The sequence below is a fragment of the Oncorhynchus mykiss genome, chromosome 10 (assembly GCF_013265735.2).
Source record: "Oncorhynchus mykiss isolate Arlee chromosome 10, USDA_OmykA_1.1, whole genome shotgun sequence".
Classification (NCBI taxonomy): domain Eukaryota; kingdom Metazoa; phylum Chordata; class Actinopteri; order Salmoniformes; family Salmonidae; genus Oncorhynchus; species Oncorhynchus mykiss.
In genome coordinates this window covers 20328768-20355699 of record NC_048574.1, presented here as the reverse complement: position 1 = coordinate 20355699, position 26932 = coordinate 20328768, and the positions used below count along the sequence as shown (strand labels likewise).

Here is a 26932-nt window from a genome sequence, read left to right as displayed (position 1 = left end):
ATCACCATGCTCAAAGCCAAGCGTCGGCTGGAGTGGCGTAAAGCTTTCCGCCATTGGACTCTAGAGCAGTGGAAACGTGTTCTTTGGAGTGATGAATCAAACTTCATCATCTGGCAGTCCAAGGGATGATTTGGGTTTGGCAGATGCCAGGGGAATGCTACCTGCTCCAATGCATAGTGCCAACTGTACATTTGGTAGAGGAGGAATAATGGTCTTGGGCTGTTTTTCATGGTTTGGGATAGGACCCTTAGTTCCAGTGAATGAAAATCTTAACTCTACAGCATACAATGACATTCTAGACGATTCTGTGCTTCCAACTTTGTGGTAACAGTTTAGGGAAGGCCTTTTCCTGCTTCAGCATGACAATGACCCCATGCACTAAGCGAGGTCCGTACAGAAGTGGTTTGTCAAGTTCGGCGTGGAAGAACTTGACTGGCCTGTACAGAGCCCAGATCTCAACCTCATCAAATATATTTTGTCACGCCCTGATCTGTTTCACCTGTCCTTGTGCTTGTTTCCACCCCCCTCCAGGTGTCGGCCATTTTTCCTATTATCCCCTGGGTACTTACAGTGCCTTGCGAAAGTATTCGGCCCCCTTGAACTTTGCGACCTTTTGCCACATTTCAGGCTTCAAACATGAAGATATAAAACTGTATTTTTTTGTGAAGAATCAACAACAAGTGGGACACAATCATGAAGTGGAACGACATTTATTGGATATTTCAAACTTTTTTAACAAATCAAAAACTGAAAAATTGGGCGTGCAAAATTATTCAGCCCCCTTAAGTTAATACTTTGTAGCGCCACCTTTTGCTGCGATTACAGCTGTAAGTCGCTTGGGGTATGTCTCTATCAGTGTTGCACATCGAGAGACTGAAATTTTTTCCCATTCCTCCTTGCAAAACAGCTCGAGCTCAGTGAGGTTGGATGGAGAGCATTTGTGAACAGCAGTTTTCAGTTCTTTCCACAGATTCTCGATTGGATTCAGGTCTGGACTTTGACTTGGCCATTCTAACACCTGGATATGTTTATTTTTGAACCATTCCATTGTATATTTTGCTTTATCTTTTGGATCATTGTCTTGTTGGAAGACAAATCTCCGTCCCAGTCTCAGGTCTCCATTCTTCCAGAATGGTCCTGTATTTGGCTCCATCCATCTTCCCATCAATTTTAACCATCTTCCCTGTCCCTGCTGAAGAAAAGCAGGCCCAAACCATGATGCTGCCACCACCATGTTTGACAGTGGGGATGGTGTGTTCAGCTGTGTTGCTTTTACGCCAAACATAACATTTTGCATTGTTGCCAAAAAGTTCAATTTTGGTTTCATCTGACCAGAGCACCTTCTTCCACGTTTGGTGTGTCTCCCAGGTGGCTTGTGGCAAACTTTAAACGACACTTTTTATGGATATCTTTAAGAAATGGCTTTCTTCTTGCCACTCTTCCATAAAGGCCAGATTTGTGCAATATACGACTGATTGTTGTCCTATGGACAGAGTCTCCCACCTCAGCTGTAGATCTCTGCAGTTCATCCAGAGTGATCATGGGCCTCTTGGCTGCATCTCTGATCAGTCTTCTCCTTGTATGAGCTGAAAGTTTAGAGGGACGGCCAGGTCTTGGTAGATTTGCAGTGGTCTGATACTCCTTCCATTTCAATATTATTGCTTGCACAGTGCTCCTTAGGATGTTTAAAGCTTGGGAAATCTTTTTGTATCCAAATCCGGCTTTAAACTTCTTCACAACAGTATCTCGGACCTGCCTGGTGTGTTCCTTGTTCTTCATGATGCTCTCTGCGCTTTTAACGGACCTCTGAGACTATCACAGTGCAGGTGCATTTATACGGAGACTTGATTACACACAGGTGGATTGTATTTATCATCATTAGTCATTTAGGTCAACATTGGATCATTCAGAGATCCTCACTGAACTTCTGGAGAGAGTTTGCTGCACTGAAAGTAAAGGGGCTGAATAATTTTGCACGCCCAATTTTTCTGTTTTTGATTTGTTAAAAAAGTTTGAAATATCCAATAAATGTCGTTCCACTTCATGATTGTGTCCCACTTGTTGTTGATTCTTCACAAAAAAATACAGTTTTATATCTTTATGTTTGAATCCTGAAATGTGGCAAAAGGTTGCAAAGTTCAAGGGGGCCGAATCCTTTCGCAAGGCACTGTATACCTGTGTTCTCTGTGCATCACCCCGGTCCATGGCACAAAGCCAGAGGTGGAGCGGGGTCTGCGTCCCGCACCGGAGCCGCCACCAGGATAGGTGCCCACCCGGACTCTCCCCTATAGGTTCAGGTCTGCGGCCGGAGTCCGCACCTTTGGGGGGGTACTGTCACGCCCTGACCTTAGAGATCCTTATTTATTCTCTATGTTTGGTTAGGTCAGGGTATGACTCGGTGGGAGAATCTGTTTTATATTTCTTTGTTGTTTTTGCCTAGTGTGGTTCCCAATCAGAGGCAGCTGTCTATCATTGTCTCTGATTGGGGATCATATATAAGTTGTGATTTTCCGTTTGGGTTTTGTGGGGAGTTATTTTCTGTTTAGCTGTTTTGTTGCCTGACAGAACCGTGCACTTTTGTTTTTTCTACTTTGTTATTTTGTTGCAGTGTTCAGTTTATTAAAAGTCATGAACGTGTACCACGCTGCACCTTGGTCTCCTTCTTCAACTCACGAGAGTCGTTACAGTCCTACATGTGCTGATTAGAGTTGATTGATTTATGTTCTTCACATTTTTGTTTTGTATCTATCTTATTTTATTGTTATTTGTTGTTGTTTATACCTTGTGGGCAGGGGGCAATGGTTAAAAAATGGGAGAAAACTAGTATTTTGTAGTTGAATTCCTCATTGTACAGTATATAATAATATATCACTATATTGCCAAAAAAGTTCAAGACTTGTTTCTCTTCAGTAAAATGCATTCAAAACTACTTTCTGCACATGTATGCTACTTTCTTAGGCTATACAAGTGCTATCTCTTGCTAAAAAAAATTTATGTTTACACCTAGTACCTTTAGCAATAATAAAAATAACAATAAACCTCTTTTAGTAAAGAAAACAATTATTATAGGTGTGTTGTAATAAAAACGAGTGGTGTCCACTGATTAAATGCAGTCTTTCTGCATTGTGAAGAGGGAAAACCCAGATATTCACAAAGTTTATGATGAATGACCGGTTGTTTCTATACACAAAATAGATTTGGGGTTTAAAATTAAATTAAGCTGCTTTATTTTTGGGGTTTAGTGAAGACGGGTCATTTTTTACCCTTGGGACTAAGGGAGTATACAGAATGTTAAGACTACACAAGGGTTAAATAGCCTATTGATGATAATAAAGTCAGTTATTCTCTTGTATTTCTGGTTACCTCATCATGGCTCTTATTTTATATGTGGATGTTGTGTTGTCATTATTGTGCTATATCCTTCAGTGACTGTCAGTTTGTCAATGTAATGTCCCATATTCAGACGAACAGATAGTATTGAAAGGGCAATGCTGCAAAGTGCAAACCAATTGCTGCATTATGGCTACACACATTATTTAATTAACATCTTGATTCTTAGTCTTGGTTATTATGGTTGTCAAACAAGCATGCACAACTAATATTTCAAGTGTATGGAGACAGTTATCCTAGAAACCAAATCAAAATTAATGATAGGCTATAATTAGAGAGAGACCCTGCATCATGTTAGACAAGTTGCCAGGTCTGTCTTGAGACAATACAAGAAACAGATCGATAGCCTAGCCCTATAAGACGATGCACTGTTGGACGTACAGAAATAACAGATCGCGGGGCCTGTAAATCACACGACTAGATAATATTGATAGCTCATTAGAACACACAATTTAAAACCTTGAGGTTCGTGCTCGCGCATCCAATACGTATATAGGCTTAATAGCCCATTTGATCTTATAGTGTCACAAAAATAGAGTTTTTTTTGGTTGACAGTCGAAATGGCCAGACATAACCTGACCCTGACAGACTGCGATTCCTGCTCCCTAAGCTATTTTGTAGTAGGCTAGCTGGCCTAAGCGACACAAAACAAACATGACAATCTGATAAAATGATATAATTTAGGTGGACATCTCTTTGGGTCTGATGAGTCGGTGACCCGTTTTGTTTTTACGAAGGTGTCTGTCTGAAGCGCGAGGCTTGGGCTGGGCTGACGCTCTTTACTCCACCTCGCGGCGGCCACAACCCTGCATTGCGATGCTGTTCTGCCGCTCCGTCTCCCCATCCACTCAGTGACGCTGTCATCATGGAGGAAGAACAGTTACCTGCTACGGAGTAAAGACGACAACCACACAAACGCGAGGCCACCACCGGCGGCAATCTATTGCGTCTTTTTAAGGCTCCTCTCATTTCTTCTTTCCTGTGAGTGCAATTTATTGATATATTTGTAAATAGGTGCATGTTCCATTTTGGGACGCACGATTGATTTCATTGTGTTATTCGAGAGCTCGGATTATGCATGGTGTGATTTGGGTGCCAATTATTAGCTTCGAGAAACAGGCTGCACCAAACCACACAACTGTGTGATGTATTTACCTTATAATGAGATTAAGAATGTTCATTTCATCATATTCCAGGTAGCCTTACCCGAAGAACTGGTAGGCTAGGCTATATCGTTACTTGCTCACAGCAATGTAGCATATAGCCTATAATCCGACAGCACAGCAGCACCATGGAAACTGCCGACCACATAAAACGCGCCATTCACCAGACATTAACACGTTTTAGGGCTATCTTTGTTTCTGTGTGCTTGTATCAATAATGTAAAATTATGTTTTTCCCTTCCCACCCGTTTCTTTTTTATGCAGGAATACATCGGCCATTTCCCGTGTGTCATTTCTAAAGAAACGATAAGGAACTCGGCAAAACCATAAAAATGAAGCATTTTTTGAGGTAGGCAAATACATGCTCTTTCTGCAAGGGATACTTTGCTATAGGCCTGGCCTAATAAATATGTTTTTTAATGAATGGTTAGAACTTCTTGTAATGAGACCTTGACTATACTGTCAACTCACATAGGCGAAGCCTAAAATGTTGAATGCTTTCTTTTCACTCATGTGGAGTGACATTTTGTTTATATAGCCTTAAATGGTAAACGAATTCCTCCCAGTGGCCTTAAATGCATGTTGTTTTTCCATGGTCAAATGCGAATGAATAAGAAGCTAGTTATCAAGAAGCTTGACAACCCGAATTTAATTTACACCATATTGTTTAGATAGGCCCGATTTTATGTGACAAACTGTGCCCTTGTGTGTGAGGTGCTGAAAGGACAGCTCCGCCAATCGGTCAGGTGTAGAAGAATAGAGAACAGGGGGTTTTTGCAGGCAACCAGGCCTTTATTCTCGCGCCTTTACGATCTTTTCAGTGACGACGCTCGGTTAGGGTAGTTATTGTGCGTAGTGTAGGCCTACCAATGACTTAATTACCATGTGAGTGTTTGCAAGCACAAGTGCTCTCCGCTTATTCCCGTGTCCCATGGCAGTGCTTGGTGCTGCTCCATCGGCTAATGGAGTTGGCTAATGTTTGAATGCGCTTACCCTGCGTGTGCTTGGCCTACTTAGCATGCCAGTCTCGTTCTCAGGCAGTGGGGAGAGAAAATGGTCCCCCGGGATGTGTAGTCTGTGATCAATACACTCAGTGGACATGTGTTAGTCTACATGGTTACTGTGTATCCTTTCATACTATCATCTGCTTCATATTAGTAGGCAGGGCAAACCCCTGTTGGTGATTTCTGGTATATCATCAACATAAATCAATCACAGCACGTTTTTGGACCCATTCTGCAGTTTTTACCTGATTAAGTACAATACAATTGGAGATTAATTATATTGCTTAAACTTAAGTTGAAAATTATGCTGTTGCTGCTTCCTGTTGTTGACAAGACATTTTCATGAATAGGGTGAATTCAGAAAGAGTGGGACATCATATAAACTGGGACAGCTTCATCCTGACTTGTCTATTTCTTGGTCTGACAAGAGAAAATCAAAACTATTGTTACTAAGTCCTTGCAGAGAAACCACACCCTGCAAAGCACACAGTACAGATTAGTGATGTAGCTTTTTTTCTGTTGATTTTAAGGTTATACAACTGTCATAAATAATGCACTGTGCCAAATTGTAATGTAAATGTGCATACTATTTACTGGTGCATCAAAATACATTAAAAAGTTGCCAATATTATGTTTACATTTTGTAATTCTGTCATTTTTTTAGTTGCCCCGCTTTACTAACCATAGCTAGCTAAAGTAGAACAGCATGGAGTAGCTAAAGTAGGACAGCATGGAGTAGCTAAAGTAGGACAGCATGGAGTAGCTAAAGTAGAACAGCATGGAGTAGCTAAAGTAGCACAGCATGGAGTAGATAAAGTAGGACAGCATGGAGTAGCTAAAGTAGGACAGCATGGAGTAGCTAAAGTAGGACAGCATGGAGTAGCTAAAGTAGCACAGCATGGAGTAGCTAAAGTAGGACAACATGGAGTAGCTAAAGTAGGACAGCATGGAGTAGCTAAAGTAGGACAGCATGGAGTAGCTAAAGTAGGACAGCATGGAGTAGATAAAGTAGGACAGCATGGAGTATATAAAGTAGGACAGCATGGAGTAGCTAAAGTAGGAGAGCATGGAGTAGCTCAATTGGGACAGACTTATGGGGGAAAGAGATTCAGTTTACCTTAAATGTAGACTGCAAAGTAGGCCTACCTGGCCGAATTATATGATGATTTGTAGCAATCGGGTGCACATTTGTTTAGCATACTCTGCCGTCACAGTACAGAAACCTGACAAAAACACTGCTAGCCTAACACAAATGTACTGTGACTAATGTTGCTCTTCAACACCTGACACCAATATACAGTGCCTTCGGAAAGTATTCAGACCCCTTGACTTTCCCACATTTTGTTAGGTTACAGGCTTATTCTAAAATTGATTAAATCGTTTTTTTCCCTTCATCATTCTAAACACAATACCGCGTAATGACAAAGCAAAAACAGATTTAGACAGTTTTGCTAATTTCTTAAACATTTTAAACTGAAATAGCGAAGGGTTTGAATACCTATGTAAGTGTATTTATGTATTTTTTATTTATTTTTATTGCACCCCATAATGACAAAAAAGATTTGTAGATTGCTAAGGATTTTCTTAATTTAATCAATTTTAGAGTTAGGCTGTAACGTAACAAAATGTGGAGAGAGTCAAGGGGTTTGAATACTTTCCGAAGACACAGTAATGGTTTAGGGGGTACTGAGACGCAAACCCTGGTCCCTGTGACTGTAATATGAGCCATGATGAGGGTTGCAGGTAGCCTATCAGTTAAGAGAATTGGGCCATTAACAAAAGGTTGCTGATTCAAATCCCTGAGCTGTCTAGGTGAAAAATGTGCCCTTGAGTAAAAGTGTCTGCTAAGTGGGTAAAATATGAGATGAAATTATACTATTCCAACCAAGTGTGTTAACCCTTTTGGCACGATGCATAGGATGTTTAAATTTCACACCAGTGACCTTGTTTCACTTCCTTGTCCTGCTATTTGCTACATTGGTGTCAGAATTGGGATGACGGCCGTGAGGCCATCAGAACGCATGGCTCAGACATGCTACGGGGCTGAGTAGTCGAAGCACAGGGACGTGCCTTTAAATACGGAGGGGGCAATGTAGCAAACCTCGCTATATGAGCCACATTACAAATCTCTGCAAGTGGGTTAACCCTATTAACATCATGTCTAGAGTGTTTGTCTTTCCCGCATTGCCTTGCCTCATCGTTCGCTACAATACCAAAAGGCTAAAATCTCTTGGTGAGGTCGTTAGGTGATGTACAAAGGTTGTTTAGTATTATTACAAAGTATACAACTTTTATTAGATGTAGTGATAGTGATCCTTTTTTTTGTTTTGTTTTGCTGTTATACAGTTAATTCAATTTGTATGGCCTTAGGGACAATACAATTACCCTACCTAGACTAGCCTACAACACCACAATGCAATTAATATTAGCATTATTGTTTTCAAATGAGTACCATTCTACACTAGGCTGTAAACTGCAGTGAAAATGTCATTTGAATAATTGCATAAAAGCCCTGTTATTTGAATGTTTCTTTCCATTAATTCTATTTGGTTCAGTTGTGGGTCTACTTTCTACATATTATACATTCTAGAAAGGCACAGTACAAGGACTGTCAGAAATGTTTTTTCTGATACTGATGCTCTGTCCGTTGCCAATCATCATTCTCCCAAGTCGTCCTATATATTGTAGCCACAAAGGCCTATGCTCCCAGCAGACCCTGGTATTCAAAAAAGCTTAACGCACGTTCTGCCTCCTTTCCGATCCAAGAGGCTATTCCTTGACCTAGATCCTAATGCTTCAATTATAGCCTAAATATTTGTCATTTAACTTTTAAATTGTATTACCTTATTTTTGTAGCATAAACACAACCATTCACATTTAAAAAAAATCTTATTAGGCTACTTCAAAATTCTCGTGTCGGCTACCTGCGCACGTTCATCCACTCCACTGTAATACAAGTCCTGCATCCAAACTGCGCACCTGCCAATCGATGATTGCAAACAGACTGTTTCAAAACAACAAAAAGTTGAATGGCATTCTGAGATTCCACGCTTTAGATACTTAGCAGGGAGGGATGTATTTTCTATTTGTCGAGATTGACAAACTCTTATTTGATTGGTGTTGAAAACGCAAACCATGATGAAACGCTCAAAGTCAGTAATCGGAATATGCAGTTATGCATTTCTTATCAAACTTTAATTGTCACATGTGCCGAATACAACAAGTACCGTGAAATGCTTACTTACAAGCCCTTAACCAGCAGTGCAGTTCAAGAAGAGTTAAGAAAATATTTACTAATTAAACTAAAGTAAAAATAATAAAAAGGTAACACAATAAAATACCAATAACGAGGTTATATACAGGGGGTACCGGTACTGAGTCAGTGTGCGGGGGTACAGGTTAGTTTAGGTAATTTGTACATGTAGGTAGGTGTAGAATGACTATTCATAGATAATAAACAGCGAGTAGCAGCAGTGTAAAAACAAATGGAGGGGGAGGGGTCAATGTAAATAGTCCAGTGGCCATTTGATTAATTGTTCAGCAGTCTTATGGCTTGGGGGTAGAAGCTGTTAAGGAGCTTTTTGGTCCTAGATTTGACGCTCCGGTACCGCTTGCCATGCGGTAGCAGAGAAAACAGTCTATGACTTAAGTGACTGGAGTCTCTGACAATTTTATAGACCTTCCTCTGACACGCCTATTATATAGGTCCAGAGGGCTACCCCTGTAGCGCCTTACGGTCAGATGCCAAGCAGTTGCCATACCAGGCGGTGATGCAACCGGTCAGAATGCTCTCGATGGTGCAGCTGTAGAACTTTTTGAGGATCTGGGGACCCATACCAAATATTTTCAGTCTCCTGAGGGGGAATAGGTTTTGTTGTGCCCTCTTCGCGACTGTTTTGGTGTATTTGGACCATGATAGTTCGTTGGTGATGTGGACACAAAGGAACTTGAAACTCTCGACCCGCTCCACTACAGCCCCGTCAATGTTAATGGGGGCCTGTTCGGCCTTCCTTTTCCTATCGTCCACGATCAGCTCCTTTGTCTTGCTCACATTGAGGGAGAGGTTGTTGTCCTGTCACCTCACTGTCAGTTCTCTGACCTCCTGCCTATAGGCTATCTCATCATTGTCTGTGATCAGGCCTACCACTGTTGTGTCGTCAGCAAACTTAATGATGGTGTTGGAGTCGTGTTTGGCCACGCAGTTGTGAGTGAAGATGGAGTACAAGAGGGGACTAAGTACACACCCCTGAGGGGCCCCAGTGTTGAGGATCAGCGTGGCAGACGTGTTGTTGCCTACCCTTACCACCTGGGGGCGGTCCGTCAGGATGTCCAGGATCCAGTTTCAGAGGGAGGTGTTTAGTCCCAGGGTCCATAGCTTAGTAATGAGCTTCGTGGGCACATTCTTACATAGGTGTTCCTTTTGTCCAGGTGGGAAAGAACAGGGTGGAGTGCGATTGAGATGGCATCATCTCTGGATCTGTTGGGGCGGTATGCGAATTTGAGTGGGTCTATGGTGTCTGGGAGGATGCTGTTGATGTGAGCCATGACCAGCCTTTCAAACCACTTCATGGCTACCAACGTGAGTGCTACAGGGTGGTACTTATTTAGGCAGGTTAACTTAGGTTCCTTGGGCACAGGGACTATGGTGGTCTGCTTGAAACATGTAGGTATTACAGACTTGGTCAGGGAGAGGTTGAAAATGTCAGTGAAGACAGTTGCCGGTTGGTCCGTGCATGCTTTGAGTACATTTCCTGGTAATCCGTCTGGCTTCGCGACTTTGTGAATTTTGACCTGTTTAAAGGTCTTGCTCACATCGGCTACCGAGAGCGTTAAAACACAGTCATCCAGAACAGCTGGTGCTCTCGTGCATGCTTCAGTGTTGCTTGCCTCGAAGCGAGCATAAAAGGCATTTAGCTTGTCTGGTAGGCTCTGAGCAGCTCGCGTCTGGGTTTCCCTTTTAATTTTTTTTCTCCTCTGGTTGCACATGTGACATGCTGGTAAAAATGTGGTAAAACTGATTTAAGTTTGCCTGCATTAAAGTCCCCGGACACTAGAAGCGCCACTTGTTTGCTTATGGGCTTATAGAGTTGGTTGAGTGCGGTCTTAGTGCCAGCATCGGTCTGTGGTGGTAAATAGACGGCTCCGAATAACATATATGAGAACTTTCTTAGTAGATAGTGTGGTCTACAGCTTATCATAAGGTACTCAACCTATTGGTTGTGTGTGGTGCATTCTCACAGAAAGAAACCTGTTGGTGGAAAATCGTTGCATACATTTTAAAATTATAAATGTTGAAAATCGGATTTCCCCCTACCTGATCATTGTCTGCAGCCGGCTCTGACCGTGGTGTAATGAGACAGGCAAGGAGAGTGAGCTCATCCGTGGTGGTCGGTAACCTTCTGGCCCAAACTGATCCTATTTCAAATGAATTACAGTGTGGCATAGGATATCAACAGTGAGAATGTTTAGCAGCTATCTGTTTATTGGTGTGTAGCCAACGACTTTTAGAGAGACCACCTCAAATTTTTGGTGTCATTCCATTAACCCATTTCATTAAGATATTGATATGTTTTAAGCAGTCAATCTTGTCATTGTGATGACTATAAATGTTTATACTAACATTACCAATCTAAGGTAAAAAGGATGTGTAATTCCACTCAATTTTATGGGGTAGAAATGCAAGCTTGTGTAAGGTAATAGCACAAACTGTCCACATTAGGGAAATTAGGGAAATATCCAATAATTTCATATGGAAAAATAATTAAACATATCAATTTAAGACGATAGTATATGTTGCCCACTCACATTGCAACAATATCTATTTCTCACTAATTAACCAGTTAGACAGTTATAAAATGCTCTCAAACACAATTTAACCAGGCGCTCTAGACTAGAGCCTCCATGGTGTCAGTGCAGAAGCCTGAATGTTTGACGTCCCTAATAATGTATGTTATTATTACATTTCGAACACATTTCAAAGCACTAGTAGTGTTCACCTGTGTTGGCACTTGCTGAACATTGAACAGAACAAGGCTATGTCAATAACTACATTTTGACAAAAATGCAGATAGAGCCTTATAGCTTCCAAGCTCTCCGACAGGGCAGGTACTCAGTTGAGTACGGGCCATGAACCACAGTTCTCACTCCAACTCATCACCTCCAAACAGGTTCCCCTAGGTAGATTAGATAGATAGATACACTTAATATATCTGAGAACAGTTACTTAAAGTGATTTTGTAGTCGTTACTTAAACCAACAGCGCACATGTGTCAATCTCATTCCACGTAGGGCCGAGTATCTGTGAGTTTTTCCGCTCCTCCCTTGTACCTGATGGCTGAATTAAGGTAACTAATTAGTAAGGAACTCCCCTCACCTGGTTGTCTAGGTTTTAATTAAAAGGAAAAAACAAAAACCAGCAGGCAGTGCCCTCCATGGAATGAGTTTGACACCCCTGCCCTATAGGGTCACAGTGACTATCTCAGAGGTGTCAAACTCATTCCATGGAGGGCTTAGTGTCTGCAGGTTTTTTGTTTTTTTCCTTTCAATTAATACTCAAGTACATGTGAGGAGCGAAAACCTGCAGACACTTGGCCCTCCGTGGAATGAGTTTGACACGTGTTGTAGGGGGTCCAGATTTGAGTTGTATCAGCTTGAACATTTTGAGTAATGGCTCCACTAAGCCACGCCTCCAAAATCATTTCCCAGTATACTTTGCCTTTTTGAGTGAAATGTACAGTTACCACCCATGACTGTATTTCAATCCTGTGGCCTTCACCAAGTGAGTTCCAAGGTGAAGATTGTCATTATAATTAAACTCTTTATGACAATCACAGGAGGTTGGTGGCACCTTAATTGGGGAGAATGGGCTCGTGGTAATGACTGGAGCGGAATCAGTGGAATGGTATCAAATACGCATGGTATCCAGGTCATTTATTTGCATGGTTCTGGCCATTTATTATGAGCCGTCCTCCCCTCAGCAGCCTCCTGTGCTGGCAATACATTACATATCTCATTAGGCCTTATTTTGAGGAAGCTTTACCCTAATACAATGGTCTGAAACTGATGGTTTACAGGCCACATCAGGCCTGCAAGTAGTGTTGCAAAATTCCAGTAATTTCCCCAAATTCACAGATTAAAAAACTATCCTGGTTGGAAGATTTCCAGGAATCCTCCAACCCAGATTTCTAGAAAACCTGGGAAATTTACAAGGATTTGCAACCCTACCTGTAAATCACATTAGACCAGTTTGCAAAGTGATGTGTAATTCCTATTGGAATCCAGTCAGAGTTAGGCTATCCAACAGTTGGAATTGTTATTCACCCACAACCTACAAAAGGACTGACAGGGTTTTGATACTACATGAGCCATTTTAAATGGAACAACCATTTCAGTAACGGTGCAAAAAAATCTAACTAAATGTTTGGATTAGTTTAGGAAAATGTATGTTATTTATCTTTATGTAGCATAAGATTAATCAATCACTCACTCATTGTACATGCAAAAACACATATTACAAACATTTCCCAGAAATGGACCTGCAGTAGAGCATGCTGGGTAGAAAGTTAATGGGTTGAAACATAATTTGTTTTTGTTGATGTGACTTCTCATTTAGTTTTCAGTCAGTTCCACATACACATTTGAAGTAAAAATGACTTTTCATTGACATTGAGTTCAACGTACTATAAGTATTTTAGTTAAAAATGCTTTGGGGTTTACAGTGCAGGAAGAGTAGCTGCTGCTTCTGCAAGAGCTAAAGGGGATCCAAATAAACAAATACAGTTGAAGTCAGGAGTTTACATAGGTTACACACTTAGGTTGGAGTCATTAAAACTTGTTTTTTAAACACCACCAATTTCTTGTTAACAAACTATAGTTTTGGCAAGTCGGTTAGGATATCTACTTTGTGCATGACACAAGTCATTTTTACAACAATTGTTTACAGACAGATTATTTCACTTATTATTCACTGTATCACAATTCCAGTTGGTCAGAAGTTTACATACACTAAGTTGACTGTGCCTTTAAACATCTTGGAAAATTCCATAAAATGATGCCATGGCTTTAGAAGCTTCTGATAGGATAATTGACATAATTTGAGTCAACTGGAGATGTACCTGTGGATGTGTTTCAAGGCCTACCTTCAAACTCAGTGCCTCTTTGCTTGACATCATGTGAAAATCAAAATAAATCAGCCAAGACCTCGGAAAATAATGGTAGACCTCCACAAGTCTGGTTCATCCTTGGGAGAAAATGTACATCTGTACAAACAATACCCCAAGCATACTTCCAAAGTTGTGGCAAAATGGCTTAAGGACAACAAAGTCAAGATATTGGAGTGGCCATCACAATGCTCTGACCTCAATCCCATAGAAAATTGGTGGGCAGAACTGAAAACGCGTGTGCGAGCAAGGAAAATTCACCCAACTTATTGTGGGAATCTTGTGGAAGGCTACCTGAAACGTTTGACCCAAGTTAAACAATTTAAAGGCATTGCTACCAAATACTAATTGAGTGTATGTAAACTTCTGACCCACTGGGAATGTGATGAAAGAAATAAAAGCTGAAATTAATAATTCTCAATTTTTCTGACATTTCACATTCTTAAAATAAAGTGGTGATCCTAACTGACCTAACACAGGGAATATTTCCTCGGATTAAATGTCAGAAATTGTGAAAAACTGAGTTTAAATGTATTTGGCTAAGGTGTATGTAAACCTCCGACTTCAACTGTAGAGAATGTACAAATTCACATTCTCACAATCCACCCCCCCTCACACACACACGGTGCTTGTACAGCCTACATTAGGAGGCTGCTGTGTGCCCGACCCACGTCATGCTTCTCCCTCTGTCCCTGTTGGGCATCTGGAACTACACTCTCTTATCAGGATGGGGGCGGTGGCTCCCCTCAGACCTAAATATGGAGCCTGAAGGAGAGAGGGAGAGGGGGAGGAGAGAGGAGAAGAGAGAATAATGTAATTTTAAACAAACAGCAAATAGTTATTCACATGTTAATAAAGAGGGAGAGGGAGATAGTTTAGGTCTGTTTCCTGCCAGGGCATCTTTTGGACTGATCAGTCATCAATTTGATGGGTACATTGACCAACAACACAAATGAAGAGCTGTGGCAGGCTTTGGGATTCAAGTATAAAAAAATTGTGCGGCTGAGCAGGTATTCTCTTCCCTGAGCATAAACGCTTAACAATGGTGCCCATTATAAGCATACACTGTACAAGGTACAGAACATTGTGGCACATCACTGTACTTCTGTCCTAGATTCAATCAGTGTGTCTTAGTCTAACTGAGGATGAGTGACTTTGACTGTGACCTGAAGACTTGAATTAGTTCCCCAAGCTAATTCCTAGACTTTAGCTCAGTCTGCTTACACAGTCTTGATGGGGTACGCAGAAGACCTGGGTCAGTCACAAAAGAAATGTAGAGAAGTTGTCTCATTCTGTGTCCAATACCCCTGACATTGTCCTTTTGATAGGAGAGAATATACTCTCTCTCTCACCTCTTGTAGGGTGGTGACGCAGTTCTTTGTGTTCCTGTACTGTAAATGTCTGTGGCGAGGCCTGAAGTTTGTGATCAGGAAGGTCACGGGGAGGTGCGAACTGCAACGGATCTGCCACAGCAACAAGCCAGGGGCCCGAAGGACCCTTAAGATAGGTAGGCCTACTTATTGTCTTTGAATAATTGTTTAATTCGTCAACATGTAATTTAATCTGTTCTTCAATTCTGATTCTGTGTGAGAGATATGTAAGCTATGATAATGATAAAAAGTGGTGGGTGGGAACTGGGAGTTTGAAATACTGTAGGTTTGTTAGCATTTCTTTTTTAACTTGTTTTTCCCATTCAGAGTCTTCCCTCAGGTACTCAAAGAATGAGGTGAGTGGTGTACATTTGATGGGTAATATGGTATTTCATAACTTATACTCATTTATATACAACTGTGATGATGCTTTGTGCTTTCCTCCTACTCCTCTTCCTGCCCGCTATTCCTCCTCCTCCTCTTCCTGCCCCCTATTCCTCCTCTTTCTCCTCCTCCTCCTCCTCTTCCTGCCCCTATTCCTCATCCTCCTCCTGCCCCCTATTCCTCCTCCTCCTGCCCCCTATTCCTCCTTCTCTTCATACCCCCTATTCCTCCTTCTCTTCATACCCCCTATTCCTCCACCTCCTGCACCCTATTCGTCCTCCTTCTCTCCATGCCCCCTTTTCCTCCTCCTCCTGCCTCCTATTCTTCCTCCTCCTGCCTCCTATTCTTCCTCCTACTCCTCCTCCTCTTTCTCCTCATCTTTCTCTTCCCTCTCCAGCTGTGCCAGTCTGCCCTCAGTGCTCACCCAGACCGAGTGGAGAAGACCATCGATGACATCATGACCCTGAAGAAGGTCAACCCTGACACTAACCCACAGTAAGATCATGTTCAGCACTGAATCTGTGGATCACTGTGCAACATTTGCATAGGCAGATTTAATCACTATAATGAAGTACTGAGAGCCACCGTCTTTTAAGGTTCATAACGTGCCCGACCTAACTAGAACAAAATTGATTTTTACTCTAGTCAGACAACTGACCAGGATTGAAACACCTACAGTGGGCCGGGATTCAGTCCAAGGCACATATAGCGCTGGTTACTATACAGCTGACAATCCTTTTTTAAAGGTATTTTCCTCAAAGTTCTTCAGAGATTGCATTTTTGGTAAACCTTGCAAGTCGGCTCAAACGTAAATGCCCTGCAAATGCCCTGCGGCTACAATGCACCTTGGATTGAATCCTGGCTCTACAGTACTTACAAAAGGAGCCTCCAAAAAGAGCATGCTCTCACAGACCTCAAGGCTCATCCAGGCTAAGCCATAAGAGAAGCACTGGGTTGAGTTCATTAGGGTACACCATAGCTTATTGTTTGAGCATTTTGTATAGGAAAAGACTAGACCAGCCTCTCTCCACTCCCCCTTTCATTCTCTTCCGTTTGGTGTCTATTGAACACAAACCTATAGTAGTACGTCACCTCCAGGCTAACCTCTAGGCTGATCCTTGCATGGCTGTGTCTCTCCCCAGGCTAGGCATCTCCCTCCAGGCCAGTCTGTTCCAGATCGTCGGCTACCGTAGCCTGGTGGCGGAGGTGGAGAAGCTACGCAGGGAGCCGTACGACTGTGAGAACCCCGACCATGAGGAGATGCTGATGAAGGTAAGATGTAATGTTATTATAATGCATTATGAAGTGCTACAATGAATACCACTATTTAATGTATGTGTTGATATACTGACTTGTGCTGCTTACATCTGTGCTTACTGGAATTGATATAAAGTAGCTAGACAGGTAGAATTTCTGTGCTTTCTATAGTTTGGGAGCTAGAGTGGGGCAGTTACTTTGTGTGGGTTAGATGGAGTATATAATTTAATCCCCTGCTCAGAATGTAAGGTGACTGAATTGCTGATATAAATTGTTATTTGCTATGTTTGAAAGGGCTAGGTTTTGAATATCAGGGCCCATATTCATAAACCGTCTTAGAGTAGGATTGCTGATCCAGGATCAGTTTGGCCTTGAAATCATAATGAATAACAATATATTGACAGGGGGAGACCTGTTCCTAGCACTGCTACTCTGAGAGACTTTATGAATACGGGATCTGGCTTTATTTACTGATAGCAGTAAGTAGTCTCTCCCTGATTAATGTCTGTGTTTGTTCTGTTGTAGCTGTGGAAGACACTGCGTCCTGATTCACCACTCACTGGGCGGATCTCCAAGCAGTGGTGTGAGATCGGTTTCCAAGGCAATGACCCCAAGACTGACTTCAGGGGCATGGGTCTACTGGGCCTACACAATCTTCTGTGAGTGTCTCTGTGTGTGTGACAGTGTCATGTGACAGTGTCGTGTGTGTGTGTGTGTAATATGAGTCACTGTACTGTACAAATGTTTTCCTCTGCAGACAAGGACCAGACAGTAGTACAGTACTGATTATACATCCAATAACAATGTCAAGGGACATAGAGACAATCCTGTACAATCCTAATTTATGTTTCCCCTGTGTTTTAACTTCCTCTACCATAGATATTTTGCTGAGCATGACAAGGCCACCGCTCTCCAGGTGCTTCATGACTCCTTGCAGCCGAAACACAGGTGGTTCCCTCCCCTTCACCCGCCCCCTGACCTATAGCGTAGCGATTGGCTCTTGATTTATCTCAACCCTTTACAACATGCTATGAAGAATGACCTGTCTAGGGTCGAACCAATGACTGCTAGATATTTTGGATGATTTGTACCTATCATGCTTATTTGTCAGCTCACCATCTAATCCCGCGTTCCAGGCTGACTACATTGGAGACGCCTTTCAGATCCACAACACCTGGATAGGTGTTGAACATATTATCTAGCCACATCATATGATATAGCAATCAGATGCCCGACTGTGCTGTCGATGAAGTGGCACTTAACCATTGGTTGATGCAATGCAACGTCTGCAATGTAGTTGGCCTGGAACTCGACCTGTATGATTCATTTAAGCGCTGGAGTCACACTAACTCTCAACATAACAGAGTCCCACTATTGAAACCTCATTGGAGGAAATCTTCTAAAAAGGGGAATCCCTATCAGTAGTCTTGAATTCTATTTCCCTTCAGACCTCTCTGATGTTTTGAGTTTCTCGTGGGTCATGTTCATTAAGCACCTAACAACAAAAAAAGGACTGAACAGGGAGGAACTACCTGAACTTGCCCAATAAGAAACACACATTTTTGCTTTCCGTTGTGTACAATTTAAGACTTTTTTCCAGTGTGCCCTAATGAACCCAACACTAGGTTTTCCACACTGGTTAGGCTACATTGTGGCTGTGTCAGTCTATAGCTGCAATTTATAGTACGGACTTGGATGACTGCAGTTGTGACTAGCGTTTTAATTTCTGTCATTTGGCACATTTGCTTTGGTCTACATCTCACTGGGCACACTCACTTTCTTTCTTTCTCCACCTCCATTCTCTCCATCCCTGTCTCTCACGTGTGTAGGAGCATTCCCAAAGAGGCAAGGTACTACTTCATCATTTCACTTTCATACTGACCAATTGATTTGCAACGTTTTAGAATTATCTCTATATGTACTTGTTATGGTTATGCATTCCATTCAGTTCAGTTATAGAATCTAAATAGTCATGGATATTGTCATATGTAACTGCATCATGGCACTTTCCTTGCACTACTCATATTGTTTCATTAGCTGAGGTCTTTGTACGTTTCTGAGGTACCTCTGAAGTAGACTGGTTGCAGTTCTGTTTGTGCTGTCTGACAATGACCATAGGAGTTGGCAAGACAGCACAAACAGATCTGGGACCAGGCTACTTCACTAGTCAGAAAACACTGCAATGTCAGAGCTCTAGATGCACACTCACACTCACGCTTGTGTCCTCCACAGCAAAATGAGCAAAGCAGAATGGGAACAGAAGAACTTTGATAAAGCAATTGGGTGAGTCTCAAATCCCTAAAACACGCACGCACAGCGGAGATGGCACAGGAGAGAATATCAAGAAGAATCCTTTGATTCTTCTTCTTCATGGGGTGGAGGGTTACTGTAGCTCTAGGGAGATCTGGGCATGGGGTGGAGGGTTACTGTAGCTCTAGGGAGATCTGGGCATGGGGTGGAGGGTTACTGTAGCTCTAGGGAGATCTGGGCATGAGGTGGAGGGTTACTGTAGCTCTAGGGAGATCTGGGCATGGGGTGGAGGGTTACTGTAGTTCTAGGGAGATCTGGGCATGGGGTGGAGGGCTACTTTAGCTCTAGGGAGATCTGGGCATGGGGTGGAGGCTTACTGTAGCTCTAGGGAGATCTGGGCATGGGGTGGAGGGTTACTGTAGCTCTAGGGAGATCTGGGCATGGGGTGGAGGGTTACTGTAGCTCTAGGGAGATCTGGGCATGGGGTGGAGGGTTACTGTAGCTCTAGGGAGATCTGGGCATGGGGTGGAGGGTTACTGTAGCTCTAGGGAGATCTGGGCATGGCGTGGAGGGTTACTGTAGCTCTAGGGAGATCTGGGCATGGAGTGGAGGGTTACTTTAGCTCTAGGGAGATCTGGGTTTGGAGTGGAGGGTTACTTTAGCTCTAGGGAGATCTGAGCATGGAGTGGAGGGTTACTGTAGCTCTAGGGAGATCTGGGCATGGAGTGGAGGGTTACTGTAGCTCTAGGGAGATCTGGGCATGGAGTGGAGGGTTACTTTAGCTCTTGGGAGATCTGGGCATGGGGTGGAGGGTTACTGTAGCTCTAGGGAGATATGGGCATGGGGTGGAGGGTTACTGTAGCTCTAGGGAGATCTGGGCATGGAGTGGAGGGTTGTGTAGCTCTAGGGAGATCTGGGCATGGAGTGGAGGGTTACTTTAGCTCTAGGGAGATCTGGGCATGGAGTGGAGGGTTACTTTAGCTCTAGGGAGATCTGGGCATGGAGTGGAGGGTTACTGTAGCTCTAGGGAGATCTGGGCATGGGGTGGAGGGTTACTGTAGCTCTAGGGAGATCTGGGCATGGGGTGGAGGGTTACTGTAGCTCTAGGGAGATCTGGGCATGAGGTGGAGGGTTACTGTAGCTCTAGGGAGATCTGGGCATGGGGTGGAGGGTTACTGTAGCTCTAGGGAGATCTGGGCATGGGGTGGAGGGTTACTGTAGCTCTAGGGAGATCTGGGCATGGGGTGGAGGGTTACTGTAGCTCTAGGGAGATCTGGGCATGAGGTGGAGGGTTACTGTAGCTCTAGGGAGATCTGGGCATGGGGTGGAGGGTTACTGTAGTTCTAGGGAGATCTGGGCATGGGGTGGAGGGCTACTTTAGCTCTAGGGAGATCTGGGCATGGGGTGGAGGGTTACTTTAGCTCTAGGGAGATCTGGGTTTGGAGTGGAGGGTTACTTTAGCTCTAGGGAGATCTGGATCTGGCAGAGGGGCTGTTTCAGCACTGAAAGTCCGGCGATGACATCTATATTCAGGCTGTGTGTGTGTTTTCAGAGGGTGAAATGTGTGTGTGTGTGCCAGGATTTGTTTAGATTCAGCTCTTGTACACACCTATTCCTTAAGTTCAATTGTCTCAGGCAAACCTTGGCAAAATCACTTCTCATACTTGCACTGCAATAGGTCAAGTCCACGTTGTGGATTTCAAATCTCAACAGGGCCATACATTATTTTCACCCAATCAAAACCTGTGAGATCATTAAGCTACATTAAAAGTATAAGACTGTAAACATATTCCATTCTAGTCCATATCCACTATTGCCTACTGCCTACTTATTAAGTCATGTAGAAGGAACAACCACAGGGGGCAGCACAGAGGCTTGTGCACAGCTTAAAATATTGCCTTCGTTCCAGCTTCAGATAAACTGAGATATGTTTATAACTGATTGTTCCAGATACTCCTTTGCCATTGTGGGCATCAACATCACGGATCTGGCCTACTCTCTGCTGGTGAGCGGAGCCCTGAAGACCCACCTGTACAACGTAGCCCCGGAGATGCCCAGCCTCAGCCACTTCCAGCAGACCTTCTGTGAGTGGGAACCACTGTGCCCATAATGGCACCCTATTCCATATGTATTGTACTACTAAATGGCAACATATTCCCTATATAGTGTAAGACATTTGCCAAGAGTCCAATAGGGTGCCATTTCAGATGCAGTCTTTGTGTTAAATCTGCTAGCACGTGTGACGCTATATTGATACTGATATAACTTGAGAACCGAACGGCACACTTATACACTTTCAGTCATGCTTCACACTAATATCAATCAGCATGCCTTCAAATTGTCAGACAGAAAATGCTGTTAGAATTCCTACAGTATCTTTCCCTGAAATATTGTTTTATCCCAATATCGTAATATCATAGTAGTATCTTTCCCTGAAGTATGATAACCCAAAACAAATGTTTTTTTCCATTTTGGTGCAGTTATTGTAGTACTGTATGAAAACGTTATACTGTTGTCCCACCCTTACCTGCTAACCTACAGGTTTTCCGTTTTCTTCTGGTCCTCCTCTGTGATCCCAGCCGCTTGTCCCAGATCTGTTTGTGCTGTATAGCCAACTATGACCATAGGAATTGTCAAGATAGCACAAACAGTTCTAGGACCAGGCTACTGTGGTTCTGTCCGGCTAATGGTCCACCCTCTCCTCTCATAGGTTACCTAATGCAGGAGTTCCATCGGTTCTGGATCGAGGAGGACCCCTGTGACATCATGGAGTTCAACCGTGTGCGTTCCAAGTTCCACCGGCGGGTGCTGCGGCAGCTCAAGAACCCCGACATGGCGCTGTGCCCCCACTTTGCCGCCTCCGATCTCCACCTGGTCAACCTGTAAATACACTCCCCCTGACTTCTAACCCCTGACCCTATACCTCTAACTTCCTCAACCCCCCCCCCCTCCGTCCTCCGTCCTCCCAGCTACATCACGTCACTGCCAACCGCTCACCCCACCAGCGCTCACACACATGCTCACACACACCCTCCCCTCCACGCCCTGCCTCTAACCCCCACAGCGACTTCAGAACCACCAGCACCACTAGATGACCATGGCGATTGTAGGGGTGCATGATGAGGCTGCACCACATAGTCATTCACTGACTCATTGTTATTCCTTGCTTTAATGATTTGTGATTGTACAACAGCCATCCATTGCTGGTTATGTATTGCTATTATTATGCATTTTTAAAGAAATAGTTTACCCAAATTACAAAATGAATATGCACTTTGGGTGAACTATCCCTTTAATTGAATCATCATGGAACAAGTGCTTTGTTTTCTCCAGTCCGTTTGCCCCTTGAATACATCTCATTGTGATGAATGTTCGGCTGTGACACCAAAAATATTTGAGTACATTTAAGGAGACAGTGCTTCCTCTTTACCATTAGACAGGGCAATAACAGTAGGCCTAAGCTGTGCTGTCAGACTGTCAGAAGTCACAAACTGAAAAGGCTTCATAAGCTTCCTATGCTTATGTAGGGAATTGTACAAGAGCTATGTACTTATTCTATATTTGGCTCTGTAGTGTAGTGTAGTGTAGTGTAGTGCACTGTACTGTATTGGGAAGTCAGAGTTACTATCTAGTCCTATGTTGCCTTCCTTATTTAAGTGGGGATGCAGCAAGGCTTTGTGTTACAATGTGCAGACAGAACATTCTATCGGTTGAGGAGGGGTATATGAAGGAAATGAAAGTAGGCTATTAAAAGAAGATTGCTTAATGATACATGAGCTGGAAAAAAAGGGCATATGCACTATATAGGACTGGATTCATTTACATTCAAAACCAATCAAGAGAGATAGCAGACATTCATTCATCCAATTAAATCACTCGCAGCCATCATCTCAGCAAGGCCGTTTCTTTTCTAAATCATTTGTCCAATATTTATCAATTGTATTTAATCACATTTGAGGTCAAATGCATGATAAGAACACTTCACAAGAGCATAATTCTCATTGCCAAAATGTAGACTAATGTGGACAATTCACATGAATCAGAATAGCAGTTTGAAGAAATTGTCATTTATTTTATGAATGTTATTCAGCTATGTCCATGATTGTTTGATTTGTAAATCTTTATTCAACTATGTCCACGATTGTTTTATTTGTAAATATTTTTAGATATATTGAATGTGACACATTAAATGTTCACTGAATTAGTAAATCAATTATTTACATGAGACGTACATATGACTTTGGGTGTTTTCATACTTGGTCCCTTTCAGACAATTTTTGTGAACTCAGTGCGGCTTGCTTATTTTTTTCATGCAGTGTGAACACTCCAAAGGAACTCAGACCCCTCAAAAGAGCCCCCGAAGTGAACCAATCTCGAGGGGTGGTCTGAGTTCAGGTTCCGTTGAATTTTTGAATTTCTTGGTCCTATTCCCTTTTTTTAGGGCAATGTGAGCACAAAGCTCCACAGGTTCACTTGTCATTATTCCCATACGACACACTAGACTACTGCAACCCCGTTTCTTCTGCCATAACCCCTCGCATTGGTACCACAAAAGAGAGAAGATGATGATGTGCTGGGACGTATTCATTCCACTGATTCTGTTGCAAACGTTTCTTAAACGGAAGTAGACGGAATGAAAATGGAGAGGAACCTACCTGAATTTGTCCAACACAAAAATGTGTTTTAGGTTGACTGTTTGGCTAATGATTACACCCCAGACTCACTGAAAATACCTGTGCTGTTTTTGGATATAGATTAGTGATTGTCAAGGATGCACAGAAATTCCAAAATATGTGAGTTTTTAGTTCAGATTATTTGTTTGCAATATGTGATCTATAGACTAAGCGAGCTTCATAAACTGTTTATTCAATCGTGCAGTAAGAAACTACAATATGTAACTTTTTGGGCGACCTGACCAAATTCACATAGAAATGTGTACGAAGCTGTAGATGAGTGCTGTTTCTATGCTACCCGTTCTGAAGTTTCGTTTTTGCGTAGTTTTGTACACCAGCGAATTCTGCATAGTGCATCTTTAAATAGTGTGAAAAGACAACATATTTGGTGAAAATCACAACACGGAGTGCAAAATAAATGATATCTCTGAAAGGGCCAGTAGTCTACATTGGGTGTACAATTTTCAATTACAGCATGATTTAATCTGCAGATATTTGTCTGCTATTTATTCTGTTACCAATAGTAATTACATGTTAATAGTATCTTCTGATTACAATTATATCTCATCTTTTAACTAAATGCAATTTATTAGCTACCAAAATGTAAGTAGGTATATCTAGCTGTCCGATAACACACGCTGATGGAATGGTTTGTCCTGCACTTTGTAAAAACCCAGAGTGAATGTTGGAAAAAGAATGGTTCCTTTCTAAACATAGAAATATGAATGCAAAGAGGACTTGAACCACAAAATGGGTGAAGTGAACTGGCAAAAGAGTTGAGTACTCATTCAAAGGCAAAGGCAGCATGAATACAAAGAAAATTGGGTTATTTAGCTATTTTTTATCTTCACTTTAAAAGAGGACTGAGATTAGTTATTTTAAAAAGGCCAATGTGAAAACACCCTTAGTTGTTACTGTAGGCTAAAATCTTGTTTGCAACAGTTCTGCCTGTGTTGTTGTTTTACTCACTGTATGGCATAATCAATTAAAAGTAAAAGACAATTTAATGTAACCAATGATTTTGGAAGGAAGCGGGATCACAAGCGTTATTCCCCATAGAGATGAGCTGTGTCGAGTGACTGACTAAAGCTTTCACCAATGCCTCCAAACTGAATTGACATTTTGCTGTGTTTTTTTTGTTACAGTGACTAATTTATATTACAGTGACTGGAATATTATTCCAGGTGTGCATGTTTTGTACTTTTCCATTCTCCTTCTTTTGAACGAGGTAAATACCACTAATTTCTAATGGTTATTTAAAGGGACATTTTACACAATACATGAACGTTTGTCAGATGTTTTTAGACCTCAACTACGTTGTGAGATGTAGTGAAATCAGACTACTTTTGAGGTCTGAAAACATCTCCCAAACTTTGATTTGAAAGTGTAATGCTCTTGTAATGTTCAGATAGTTCACTGCATGATATTATCAGCTAGGACTTTCAGTGAACACCACAAACATAATTATCATAGGCCTTCTTTTAAAAAAAAACGTGTCTTGTTGAAATGCCATGCTTGCACAGTTTCTTTATTTGGAATAATATTTCTGAACAGGTTTGTTACCTTTTAAGTGAATGTCAATGCTTGTGATCCGTAGTTTTGCAGCAGTTTGCTTCACTGCATGTCAACGTGTGGTTTGTCTCGTTGCCTCTTTGCTCTTTCTGTCGCTTGATGGTCGTCAACACTGCACTTTTGGAAATAAATACGATTTCATGTCACTCAAATACACTATAGTGCAACACTTATTTATTTGTGTTATTTGAGTGTATTTGGGCTTAATGCTCAATAAAGATGTAGATGTTGTTAGATACAATCAGCTGTACATACTGCTTGAAGAAATGCTACTAAAGAGATCTTAAGCAATATGCATGATCAAACCCACGATGTCGCTGCTCCTCCGGCATCTTGTGCTGCTTCTGTTTAAGCCTAGATTATGAGAAGATACATTCTAGACAATTAGGAACTTATTTGTGCTTAAATTCTTTGTGCTGTGTAACAGTTACTTTTTGAGATCACAATAAAATATCAATGTAATTAAACGATCAATGTATTTGTGTTTCCTCTGTGTCCGTCCGTATAGCATCATAATTGTGTTTGTGTGTGAGTGGGGGTATTGTCAGTTAATCATTGACCAGGTCACCTTGTTATATCTATAATGGCCAGGTCAGATAAAGCCTCATCATCACCTCCTGTACTTTCCTTTTTCTTGTCCTTTCTCTTTATAATATGCAATTTGTGAAATGATTCATGATTGGTTATAAGACTTTTAACATAGGATTTTCCAACTAGCAACAGCTGCTGAATGGTCCAGGAAGTAGCCTAGTGAAGTTTGAAAAAACTAAACTAGTTGAAAGGAATGGGAAAATGCATGCAGTTAATGTTAGCCACTGTCACTGATTCCTTCCAAATTTTCAATTTCCAACTTGTTGTGTGATGTTTATGTCCAATGACCGATGGACATATGTTTAATCTATAATTTCTCTTCATTATTTATCTTCATATGACAAGGATTAAAAAGGATTTGCCAGTAGATTGTCTACTTGATTCATGATCATGACTGCTACAGTAGCTAAGATTTTGAAAGAATGATGTTGACATAATCAGTCCAATCAAAGCTACTGTACATATAACGTGATTTGACGTTATTTTATCTGTGGCCAATGACCTTGAGCCTTTTTGGATGGGTACTTATAATGTAACTCTATGGCAGCACCCAAGGGGCTAGAATTTTCAAGCTCTACCCTTAGATTTGGCGGTGACGTAGTGTCCCCATGAGTGACAGAACACTGAGCCAATCATAGTACAACATATTTTCTGCTGGCTGGCCCCACCACCAGAGAAAGCACTGGAGCTGCCTTACTCAAGAAACCAAAAAAGAGACCATGTTTGTATGCGACTTTAAAAATATGATATACATATTTTTTTTACATTGCTTGCAAACTGATATGTGACACGTTTTAATGCCAAAATAACAAAAAACAGGCACCCCCCCATCCCATCAATCAGATTCTGATTCTTCAAGGCGACCACAACAGGGAAAAGTGACAAAATGATGGATGATATGATGTTTATGGACATTATTATCAAAATGAAGCTGAAATGACAAATGTAAATTGTATTTCATGATTGAACCCTCAAATGTCAGAAGCCTTTAGTTTCCAGGTGTTTGTGGCTGTCAGATATAATTGAAACATGTATTTGTTCAGTCAGTAAGTATAATAAGAAAGAAAGAGTCACACACTTTATACCCTGAGTTTACAAAACATTATGAACACCTGCCCC

The 26932-nt window shown here is 41.9% G+C and overlaps 1 protein-coding gene across 2 annotated transcripts; it reads left to right on the top strand.

The window, feature by feature from the left end:
* The first annotated feature begins 4136 nt into the window (after window positions 1-4136).
* LOC110533470 (ELMO/CED-12 domain containing 1) lies at window positions 4137-25693 on the top strand. Of its 2 annotated transcripts, XM_036989864.1 has the most exons (12): window positions 4137-4371; window positions 4818-4902; window positions 15078-15223; window positions 15414-15442; window positions 15868-15965; window positions 16613-16742; window positions 17253-17386; window positions 17607-17675; window positions 18557-18577; window positions 18960-19010; window positions 20928-21061; window positions 21688-25693. In XM_036989864.1, exons 2-12 carry the CDS (start codon window positions 4886-4888, stop codon window positions 21861-21863), a joined length of 1005 nt encoding a protein of 334 aa, XP_036845759.1. In that variant the 5' UTR covers window positions 4137-4371; window positions 4818-4885; the 3' UTR covers window positions 21864-25693. The 2 variants fall into 2 exon arrangements, with proteins under 2 accessions (XP_036845759.1, XP_036845760.1); XM_036989865.1 differs by lacking the exon at window positions 18557-18577 and having other exon boundaries at window positions 4150-4371.
* The last annotated feature ends 1239 nt before the right edge of the window (window positions 25694-26932 follow it).

Bases quoted from the DNA above. Each gene is read 5' to 3' on its own strand.
- LOC110533470 (XM_036989864.1), top strand. The intron at 15,443-15,867 runs GTGAGTGGTGTA...TTCCCTCTCCAG, and splicing joins TCAGGTACTCAAAGAATGAG to CTGTGCCAGTCTGCCCTCAG. The intron at 15,966-16,612 runs GTAAGATCATGT...GTCTCTCCCCAG, and splicing joins AACCCTGACACTAACCCACA to GCTAGGCATCTCCCTCCAGG.